The sequence below is a fragment of the Polyodon spathula genome, chromosome 42, assembly GCF_017654505.1.
Source record: "Polyodon spathula isolate WHYD16114869_AA chromosome 42, ASM1765450v1, whole genome shotgun sequence".
NCBI lineage: Eukaryota > Metazoa > Chordata > Actinopteri > Acipenseriformes > Polyodontidae > Polyodon > Polyodon spathula.
Genome location: NC_054575.1, coordinates 3,207,849 through 3,218,452, shown reverse-complemented (window position 1 = coordinate 3,218,452; position 10,604 = coordinate 3,207,849). Strand labels below are relative to the sequence as shown.

The following is a 10,604-nucleotide window of genomic DNA, read 5'->3' as shown; positions in this document are numbered from 1 at the left end:
ATTAAGTTTATATACCGTGCTCACTTTTGGAAACAACAAATGATTTAAGGCAAGACTAGGGATGAGGATTGTCCTTTCCATGTCTCCTCGCTTAAACACCCCTGTATCTCTGAATAGAGTACCGACTCCTCTGTGAAATATTTTAAGGAGCGGGACATCCCGCAAGCAGAAAGCCCCTTCCGAAATGTTCTCCTGATTGCAGGCAAGCAGAACAGGGATGGAGAGCTTGTTGCCGGTTAACTTCACTCACAATGCTTGATCACTAAATAAAGCCTTGGTAACCCCAACACTTTATCTTGCTTTATCTCGTTTGTTGTTGCCATAATTTCTGTTGGTACAGGAGGCTCTGTGGTCCATCGGTTAGAGAAAAGGGGGCTTGATACCAGGAGGTTCAAATCCCGGCAGAGCCACCGATTCCCTGTGTGTGTGAGACCCTGAGCGAGTCGCTTCACCTCCTTGTGCTCCGTCCTTCGGACGAGACGCAAATCAAACGAGGTCCTATTGGAAGAGACTCTGCAGCAGCAGCAGCGGTTGTTGATGATGCAGAGTTCACCCTCCTAGTCTCTGTAAGTCGCTTTGGATAAAAGCATCTGCTAAATGATTAATTAATTAAATAATAATAATGTTAACATATTTTTTTTTTTGTAAATGAAGACACATTTCCGTTTGCCGAATATTTTCTCAGGACAAGTTAAAGGAGTTAAATAATGTTTGCTATTCAATTTACAGCCTAGGACTGAAGCTGATCGTGTTTAAGAGGTTAAAACTTTGTACGTTATATAGAAACTGCTGCCCCTGTTTTAATACCCGATCGTGTGCGTCCGTATTCCTGCTGTGCACAGATGGCTATTTCTCTTTGTTTTGTTGCAGTCGCTGAATGTAACTCTCCACTCCCTCTTCCTATCATGTTGAATTCACACATACCCCTTCAGCCTCTCCGCGGGCAGCGTCGGCGCGCTCCTGCCCAGGCTGCTATCCCGGCTCCCACTGTCGAAATTAGGATTCGAAGCAGAGCGGGAGCCGCTGACCAGAAGCGCGCCCCCGAAGACGAGTAGCACGGCCGCGCCCCAGCCCAAAAAAAGCGCCGGGCCCAGCTCCCGCTTACGCGGGTCTGGTACCAAGGGGTTATAGAAATCTCTGATGATGGAATTGGCGGTCCAGCACACAGGGATGAAATACACGAACCCCGCCGCGCAGAACAGCGACCCCGCTGCCAAACTGATACCGGACTTCAGCGGCCCTTCCTCCAAGCACTTGGTGCACTTTGCCCCGACGACCCCGGCTGCGAGAGCGAGCAGGGCGATCAGAACCGAGACGACAGCGAGGGCGCGGACGGCTTGGAGATCCCACGGGAGCGCCAGGATGGAGTCGTACACTTTGCATTGGATCTGCCCGGCGGTCTGCACGATGCAGTTCATCCACAGCCCCTCCCAGATGGTCTCCGTGATCACGAGGCTGTTGCCGATGAAGGCCGTGACGCGCCACATGGGGAGAACGCACGTCAGGATCTCCCCGACCCAGCCAATCACGCAGAGAGACAGGCCGAGGAGCTGGAGAGCAGTGGTAGCCATCAATTAAGTTATTATTAGTAATAGAAGGTATTTTCTTACAATTTGTTTTATTATTAGTAGTATTATTAGTTATTTTCTTATAATGGTATTATTGTTATTATTATATCTTAATTGTATTATTATTATTATTATTATTATTATTAGTATTATTATAATAATACTTTAAAGTCATAAAATATTAGAACATAATAATAATAATAAATATTAAATAGAAAAGTAGTTAATAACAAAACACTTTCTCAGGACTTAAGACTATTATGTTATAGGTTAGTAATCGTAATCAGGGTTATCAAAGAGATCGATTTTTTACATATACGTGAAAAATAATGTATGATTCATAATTCTAGCTAAAAATGTATATATTTGTATTAATTTAAAAATATATATATATGTTTAATAAAAACTGACTAAAGCAAACAAAATCTAAGAAATACTAAAAAAAATAATAATAATAATAATTAATCAAACATTAGAAATGAATATTCTGCGTAAATATAATGAAAAATGAATGTTTTTTTTACAAGGGCTGTGTCATTAAATGTCCAGACATCTTCCTTTTTCAACTAAGGAGGTCTAGAAATAAATACAAAATCGAAACATGCAAAGGGCTGAACCCAAAACAGAAACAGCTCGGCAGAGTCTCTCGGGAGGTTGAAAGCGTGCCTTCCAAGAGGAGATTAAAATATCCTTCCTGGTTTTAAAGGAAGATGGAACGTAAAATACTTCCTTTCTTAAGACTGTCCGATCTTGGGTTGAGTTGTGTTGACCAGAGGATCGATTTTAAAAAAAACCCAGCAAACTTTGAATTGAAAGTTCGTGAAAGTTTTTTGTTGCTGTGAAGAAGATTCTAGAAGGGGGAAAAAAAAACAAAAAAAAACGAGAGAAGCTTTTAGAAAAAAAAAAAAAATAATAATTGATGTAATTAGGCAATGATTCTGACAGACCCCCTACGTTTCAATAGCAATATATATATTATACAGGACTGTGTGTGTGGCTATTGAAACTCAGGGGGGCTGTGTGAATCATTGCTGGAGCCACAGTCCAGTATAATATATAAAACTATGGCTATTTGAAACTCAGGGGGGCTGTCTGAATCATTGTTGGTGCCACAGTCCAGTATAATATATTAAACTATGGCTATTGAAACTCAGGGGGGCTGTGTGAATCATTGCTGGAGCCACAGTCCAGTATAATATATAAAACTATGGCTATTGAAACTCAGGGGGGCTGTGTGAAGCACTGCTGGAGCCACAGTCCAGTATAATATATAAAACTATGGCTATTGAAACTCAGGGGGGCTGTGTGAATCATTGCTGGAGCCACAGTCCAGTATAATATATAAAACTATCGCTGTTGAAACTATTGAAACTCAGGGGGGCTGTGTGAATCATTGCTGGAGCCACAGTCCAGTATAATATATAAAACTATGGCTATTGAAACTCAGGGGGGCTGTCTGAATCATTGCTGGAGCCACAGTCCAGTATAATATATAAAACTATGGCTATTGAAATCAGGGGGGCTAATAAGAAATAATAATAATAATAATAATAATAATAATAATAATAGAAAATGAATACCTTTTGGTTGTGAATTCAGCGCAGACTGCTTCTCAAACTCCCTTCAAGATTTCCAGAGATGAGACGGACAGACAAACGTTCCTGATACGGGTGTCAGGCCAAGAGAGGCGGCGCGGTCTCCGGTAATCAGACACACCTGGTCGGGCGACAGGTACGAGAAGACTCGGGCTGCGGTCAAGCAGAGCTGTGCGGACAGCGAGTCTGTCGGGGGAGGGGGGCGGTTGTTTTTGGCGGCGCTGGGGGTGCAAATCAGTGCAAGGCTTTTCCATCACAAAAGAAGTTTTTATTTTGTGCGGCACAAATTACGGTGTTCGTTTGGCACATCCCTGATGATGGCGCAAACTAAGCCACAGGGGCGGGTGGTTTGTTTTTTTTTTTTTTTTTTTTTTGCCACAGGGGGGGGGGACTTACGCGTTTTTGTTTGAGTATTTTCATCTGTGATTTGTTTTGCTGGGGTTATTTTTTTTTTAAGTAGAGCAAACATGTGCTTGCGGGGCTGTGTTATTTATTAATTATTGACACTAATTAACGCGACCCAAAACTCTTAAGTAGAGCAATTTGTACATGAACGCGGGGCTGTGTTAAAAATAATTGTAACTGTGATTATTATTATTTATTATTATTATTATTATTATTATTATTATTATTATTATTATTATTATTATTATTAGCACATAGTCAGGTTCACATTTATTTATTTAATCGAATTCCTAACAGTCAGGATTGTCAGGCATCCGGCATAAGTAGTTGTTACTTATTCGTATTAATAAACATAATAAATACAATTCCATTGTTATTATTATTATTAATAATAATAATAATAATAATAATAATATAATAATAATAATAATAATACATGGAATAAGTGGTACTGTAATCAATATGCATTCATAATAATAATTGTAATGATTATTTTACTGTTATTGATAAAAAACCCTCTCTTGGTCAGTTTAGCACAATTAATTGCACGGTCCTTTTGAAGTGATAAAACTGAAATGCGTGTGCGTGTGCGTGTGCGTGTGCGTGTGCGTGTGCGTTTAAATGGCCACAAGAGGGCAGCCGTCCAATACAGCTCTCAATACAGAACCAGTGTGGAAATTAAGAGCTTCACAGTCGCCATCTGGTGGACATTTCTAAAACCACACTTCAGAATTACACCAATCAATCAATCAATCAATCAATAAATTCGATAATGTAAAAATAAACACACACAAAAATTAAGAAATTGTTGTTGTTGTTGTTGGTTTTTTTTATTGAATTATTTTACAAGCAGGATGGTGAAGGAACGAGACCCTCCGACAGGCTCAGGGAGTGAAGGGAACGAGAGAAAAGAACACAAAAAATAATTTCTAACATCCCTTTATCCTTTATTCCTCTCTCCCCCCCCTCCCCCCTCCCCCCTGCTCGCTCATCTTGAAAAAACACTTATTTTAACTTCAAACAAACCTTTCTGTCTCCCCCCCCCCCCTCTCTCTCTTCTCTCTGAGATGAGAAAGAGGACTTGTCATTTCCGAGGGAAACCTTTTCGTGTGGAGTAAAGGATGAGAGAGAGAAGAGAGAGAGAGAGAGGAGAGAGGGAGAGAGGGGGAGAGAGGGAGAGATAGGAGGGAGGGTGTCGTTTGGTTCCGAAGCCAGGGGTGGGACAGGAGGAATTATTCCTCCTTCTCCTCTCCGTGTGTGATCACGTAGCAGACGTTTTTGTAATCCACGTTGCCAGCCACATCCGGTGGGAAAGCAGTGAAAAAGTTCTTGATCTGGACGAGAGGGAGAGGGGAGGTGAAATTAGCATGATCCCCTCCTCTAGAAAACTACATAGAATTCAATATGTTAACAAGGGAACATTATTCAGCAGCTTTCACTGGACTCTATGAAGCTGAGGGAGTTCATTCTATATAGAGGGGGTGCAATTCAATATGTTAACAAGGGAACATTATTCAGCAGCTTTCACTGGACTCTATGAAGCTGAGGGAGTTCATTCTATATAGAGGGGGTGCAATTCAATATGTTAACAAGGGAACATTATTCAGCAGCTTTCACTGGACTCTATGAAGCTGAGGGAGTTCATTCTATATAGAGGGTGTGAAATTCAATATGTTAACAAGGGAACATAATTCAGCAGCTTTCACTGGACTCTATAAAGCTGAATCAGTTCATTCTATATATAGGGGGTGCAATTCAATATGAGAACAAGGGAACATTATTCAGGAGCTTTCACTGGACTCTATGAAGCTGAAACAGTTCATTCTATATAGAGGGGGTGCAAATCAATATGATAACAAGGGAACATTATTCAGCAGCTTTATACAGCAGCTTTCACTGGACTCTATGAAACTAAGGGAGTTATCTGTGACCTCTATTGAAAGTACAGGGAGGTTCAGCGTCTCTATATAGAGGCCGACCCATTTCCGCACTGCACACCTCAAGAACTACGTAACTGCTCCACCTACGAACAGATACTTACTAACAGCCTCTTTCATGGACTTATGAAGCTGAGGGAAAAGTTCAATTCATTATAGGGGGGGTTAATAACAATCGTTAAAAAGTGAATTATTGAGCAGCCTTTAACTGGACTCTATGAAGAGTGAGGGAGTTCATCTCCTATATACGATTAAGTTAATACAATTTAAACAATTATGTTAACAAGCTTGACACTTTAAAAAAAAAAAAAAGTGGGGGGGGTGGTGTGTCAGCAGCTTTCACTGGACTCTATGAAGCTGAGGGAGTTCATTCTATATAGAGGGGGTGCAATTCAATATGTTAACAAGGGAACATTATTCAGCAGCTTTCACTGGACTCTATGAAGCTGAGGGAGTTCATTCTATATAGAGGGGGTGCAATTCAATATGTTAACAAGGGAACATTATTCAGCAGCTTTCACTGGACTCTATGAAGCTGAGGGAGTTCATTCTATATAGAGGGGGTGCAATTCAATATGTTAACAAGGGAACATTATTCAGCAGCTTTCACTGGACTCTATGAAGCTGAGGGAGTTCATTCTATATAGAGGGGGTGCAATTCAATATGATAACAAGGGAACATTATTCAGCAGCTTTCACTGGACTCTATGAAAAGAGCGCTGTTCATTGAGACTCTAGTCTATAGTGAGGGGGTCATCAGATCGAGATACTTTGCCAACTCTATAGGTAAAAAGGGACACATATTTCAGCAGCTGTCACTGGACCCTAAGATAAAGCTGATGCCCCACGAAAGTTATCCACGTGTTCCCTTGTTAATAGGGTGTGCAATTCAATGACCTGAGATACAACGGGCGCGCGGGAACATTATTCAGCAGCTTTAAGTGGACTCTTTTGATGAGCTGAGGGGAGTTAATTCTTTATAGGAGGGGGTGTGCCACAATGAAGCTGAGGGAGTTCATTCTATATAGAGGGGGTGCAATTCAATATGTTAACAAGGGAACATTATTCAGCAGCTTTCACTGGACTCTATGAAGCTGAGGGAGTTCATTCTATATAGAGGGGGTGGAATTCAATATGTTAACAAGTGAACATTATTCAGCAGCTTTCATTGGACTCTATGAATCTGAGTGAGTTCATTCTATATAGAGGTGGTGCAATTCAATATGATAACAAGGGAACATTATTCAGCAGCTTTCACTGGACTCTATGAAGCTGAGGGAGTTCATTCTATATAGAGGGGGTGCAATTCAATATGTTAACAAGGGAACATTATTCAGCAGCTTTCATTGGACTCTATGAAGCTGAGTGAGTTCATTCTATATAGAGGGGGTGCAATTCAATATGTTAACAAGGGAACATTATTCAGCAGCTTTCACTGGACTCTATGAAGCTGAGGGAGTTCATTCTATAAAGGGTATAGAGGGTGTGAAATTCAATATGTTATTGTCATTAAATACTAGTGTGACAAGGTGACCTGAGATTCAATATGAGCTGAGGGAGACCAGATTCAGCAGTTTCACGGGACTTCTATGGAAGAGAGGGAGTTGCAATTCTTTATATTATGTTAACAAGGGAACATTATTTCAGCAACAAGGGGAACATTTTATACTTCAGCAGTAAGATATACCTGGACCCCGGAGTTAAGCTGGGGGGGTTCATTCTTATAGAGGGGTGTTTGACAATAGTGATAACCTGAAACATTCGATCCCTCAAGAAGAACTTATTCAGCCAGGGAGTCATCTTATACTGGGGGGGGCACACTCGCACAATTCCCCCACAGCCCCGCCTGACACGCCCGTAGATAACAAGGACATTCATTCTATATGGTAGGGGGTGCAATTCAATATGTTAACAAGGGAAAGTGACATGAGTACTTCGGACTCCCTCAAGTAGATATATCTCCCCCACTATCTATGAAGCTGAGGGAGTTCATTCTATATATGAGCGGGTGCAATTCAATATGGAACAAGGGAACATTATTCAGCAGCTTTCACTGGACTCTATGAAGCTGAGTTCATTCTATATAGAGGGGGTGCAATTCAATATGTTAACAAGGGAACATTATTCAGCAGCTTTCACTGGACTCTATGAAGCTGAGGGAGTTCATTCTATATAGAGGGGGTGCAATTCAATATGTTAACAACGGGGAACATTATTCAGCAGCTTTCACTGGACACTATGAAGCTGAGGGAGTTCATTCTATATAGAGGGGGTGCAATTCAATATGTTAACAAGGGAACATTATTCAGCAGCTTTCACTGGACTCTATGAAGCTGAGGGAGTTCATTCTATATAGAGGGTATATATATATATATAATCTCACCTCTTCAGGAGTGAATCTATCGCACTGTGTTGTCAGCATCTCTTGGAAGGCTGTAAAAAAATAATAATAATAAATTAATTAATTAATTAATAATTAATAATATTTAATATTATGTAATTATTAATTTAATAATTAATTGTTCCTTTGTATATTTACATACTTTATTTTTTATTTTAATTTTGTAACTTTAATCGTCTGTGGAAACTGGAACCAATTAAAGCTTGACGATTTTACGGGATTACCGTAGTGATCCATCGCTACCTAGCAGAGAGGGAGAGCTCGCCCCCCACTGCCAAAACACATTCCAGATGGTGCAGAGTTCACCCCCTAGTCTTTAGGGGGGGGGGGGTAACGAAAGAGTCTGCTGAATAATTCTTTCAGAATGATACGTACAAGTCTTTTTTAATGGACCCCGTGCCTTCTGGGTCCAGAACCTTGAAGGCAGCCATGATAGCGTCCTCCGGATCAGCGCCTGAGAGAGAGAGAGAGACAGAATTATCACACACCGATCGTACAGAACGCTACAGTCTCTTCCTGTGTATATCAGACGAAAATGTTCCTATAAATTAGACAAAAGATGCATCTTCTTTGACTATAGGACTGGAAGTTCTCTCTACATTGAACTGTATCTTGGAGCTCTGGGAGTTGCCTGTATTGTGTGCATACCTGACTGTGTGTATTGGACTGGGAGCAGTCTGTTCTGTGTGTATTGGACTGGGAGTGGTCTGTTCTGTGTGTATTGGACTGGGAGTGGTCTGTTCTGTGTGTATTGTACCGGGAGTGGTTGTTCTGGTATTGGACTGGGAGTGGTCTGTATGATGTGTATTGGACTGGGAGTGGTCTGTTCTGTGTGTATTGGACTGGGAGTGGTCTGTATGAAGTGTATTGGACTGGGAGTGGTCTGTTCTGTGTGTATTGGACTGGGAGTGGTCTGTTCTGTGTGTATTGGACTGGGAGTGGTCTGTATGAAGTGTATTGGACTGGGAGTGGTCTGTTCTATGGTCTGTCTACATAAAACTGAATTGGACTAGGACACACGTCGTATGACGTGTATTGATCCTTAAACAAGACCAGAGTGTCTGTTGTGTGGTGCCTCAGACTGGGGGAACATAACCTGTCTTGTTCTGTGTGTATTGACAAGGCGGTGGTCTGTATGAAGTGTATTGGACTGGGCGAGTGTGGTACTGTTCTGTGACTGCCTTGGATGGGAGAGTGCAATAACCTGTCTGTGGTGTACCTGGACATAGGCGTGGTCTGCTATGAAGTGTATTGGACTGGGACTGGTCCTTCGTGGTTCTTATCGGGACGAAACAACTGGTGTCTAGCACCGTTCTGAAGTTTGGACCTAGGAGTGGTCGGTACCAGAATGTATTTCACATGGGAGTGGTCCTGTTCTAGTGTGTATTGGACCTGGAGAAGGGTCTGTTCTGTGCCAGGACACAAAATAGGGAGTGCGCCCATCCGGATTGAAGGTGGTATTGGCCTCCCGTCGTTTGTAAACTTTCTGTTCTTATGTTCTTATTGGACTGGGAGTGGTCTGTTCTGTGGTATTGGACCGGGAGTGGTCTGTATGAAGTGTATTGGACTGGGAGTGGTCTGTTCTGTGTGTATTGGACTGGGAGTGGTCTGTTCTGTGTGTATTGGACCGGGAGCAGTCTGTTCTGTGTGTATTGGACTGGGCGTGGTCTGTATGAAGTGTATTGGACTGGGAGTGGTCTGTTCTGTGTGTATTGGACCGGGAGCAGTCTGTTCTGTGTGTATTGGACTGGCCGTGGTCTGTATGAAGTGTATAGTGTGCAGTGACTCACCCTTGAGTTTCTCTCCGAACATGGTGAGGAAGACGGTGATAGTTGATGGGGCCGCTGGCTTGGACTACCATGGTCTGTTCAGCTGTATCATTGACCCTCACCAGGACAAAGAGCTGCTAATAACAGGAGAGAGGGGGAGAGAGGGGAGAGGGGGGCGGGTTGTCAGGACTGTGAGCTCCAGTGCCTCAGCAGCGTTATTGAAACAAACTGAGTCCAGCAGAAGCAACATAGCTCTAGTTCTGGGGACTCTAGTCTCTAGTGGTGGGACCAGTTATTGAAAATATAAAACCTGATAGCCAGAGAAGTCTAAGTTTGGGGCTTCCAGTGCTCAGTTTAATCATAACCGACCTTCACCAGTGGGAGAGGGAGAGAGAGAGAGGGGAGAGAGGAGATGGAGGTGTGGGGGTGAGACCTCCCATTGCGATGATGCCGTCTCTTACCCTTCACATATCGACCACGGAGAGGCCTGGAGACAAGCGAGGAGTGAGGAGGGGGTACCCACCTCCTTCTGAGAGGGCGACTACAGGGCAGGAGAATCAAGGTCGAGGAGTACGGTGAGTTCAAATGACGACACCAGCTGGATGGTTCTTGACTCAGGAGGAACCCATAGATCTCTTCTCTCGGTCTCTGCCCCCTTGGGGCGGAGCAAGATGAGGTGACGAGATGGGAGTTGAGATTTCCTGTTCTGGAGACTCAGGGAGGGACACGAGAGGACTGGAGAGACAAGAGAGCTAGAGGACTCCGAGGGCGAGGGAGATCGAGAGAGGAGTGAGAGGAGAGAGGAGAGGAGGAGAGAGAGAGAGAAAGAGGGGAGAAGGAAAGAAAGAGAGAAAGAGGAGAGGAGAGTGGAAGCTGCGAGAGAAGAGAGTAGTGCTTGAGCGCGGACTCTAGGAGAAAGCCTACTAAGC

At 42.8% G+C, this 10,604-nt stretch overlaps 1 protein-coding gene and 1 long non-coding RNA gene across 2 annotated transcripts; both read right to left on the bottom strand.

The window, feature by feature from the left end:
• Positions 1–577: 577 nt before the first annotated feature.
• LOC121305234 (claudin-4-like) lies at positions 578–1,651 on the bottom strand. Its single transcript, XM_041236781.1, has one exon. It carries the CDS (start codon positions 1,569–1,571, stop codon positions 915–917), a length of 657 nt encoding a protein of 218 aa, XP_041092715.1. The 5' UTR covers positions 1,572–1,651; the 3' UTR covers positions 578–914.
• A 6,642-nt stretch (positions 1,652–8,293) lies between these two features.
• LOC121305232 lies at positions 8,294–9,766 on the bottom strand. Its single transcript, XR_005948057.1, has 2 exons — positions 9,697–9,766; positions 8,294–8,360 (listed from the first exon to the last, which is right to left on the bottom strand). It is a non-coding gene; the product is annotated as an uncharacterized LOC121305232 (long non-coding RNA).
• Positions 9,767–10,604: the final 838 nt, after the last annotated feature.

Coding starts and splice junctions, on each gene's coding strand:
- LOC121305234 (XM_041236781.1), bottom strand. CDS start 1,571: ATGGCTACCACTGCTCTCCAGCTCCTCGGCCTGTCTCTCTGCGTGATT.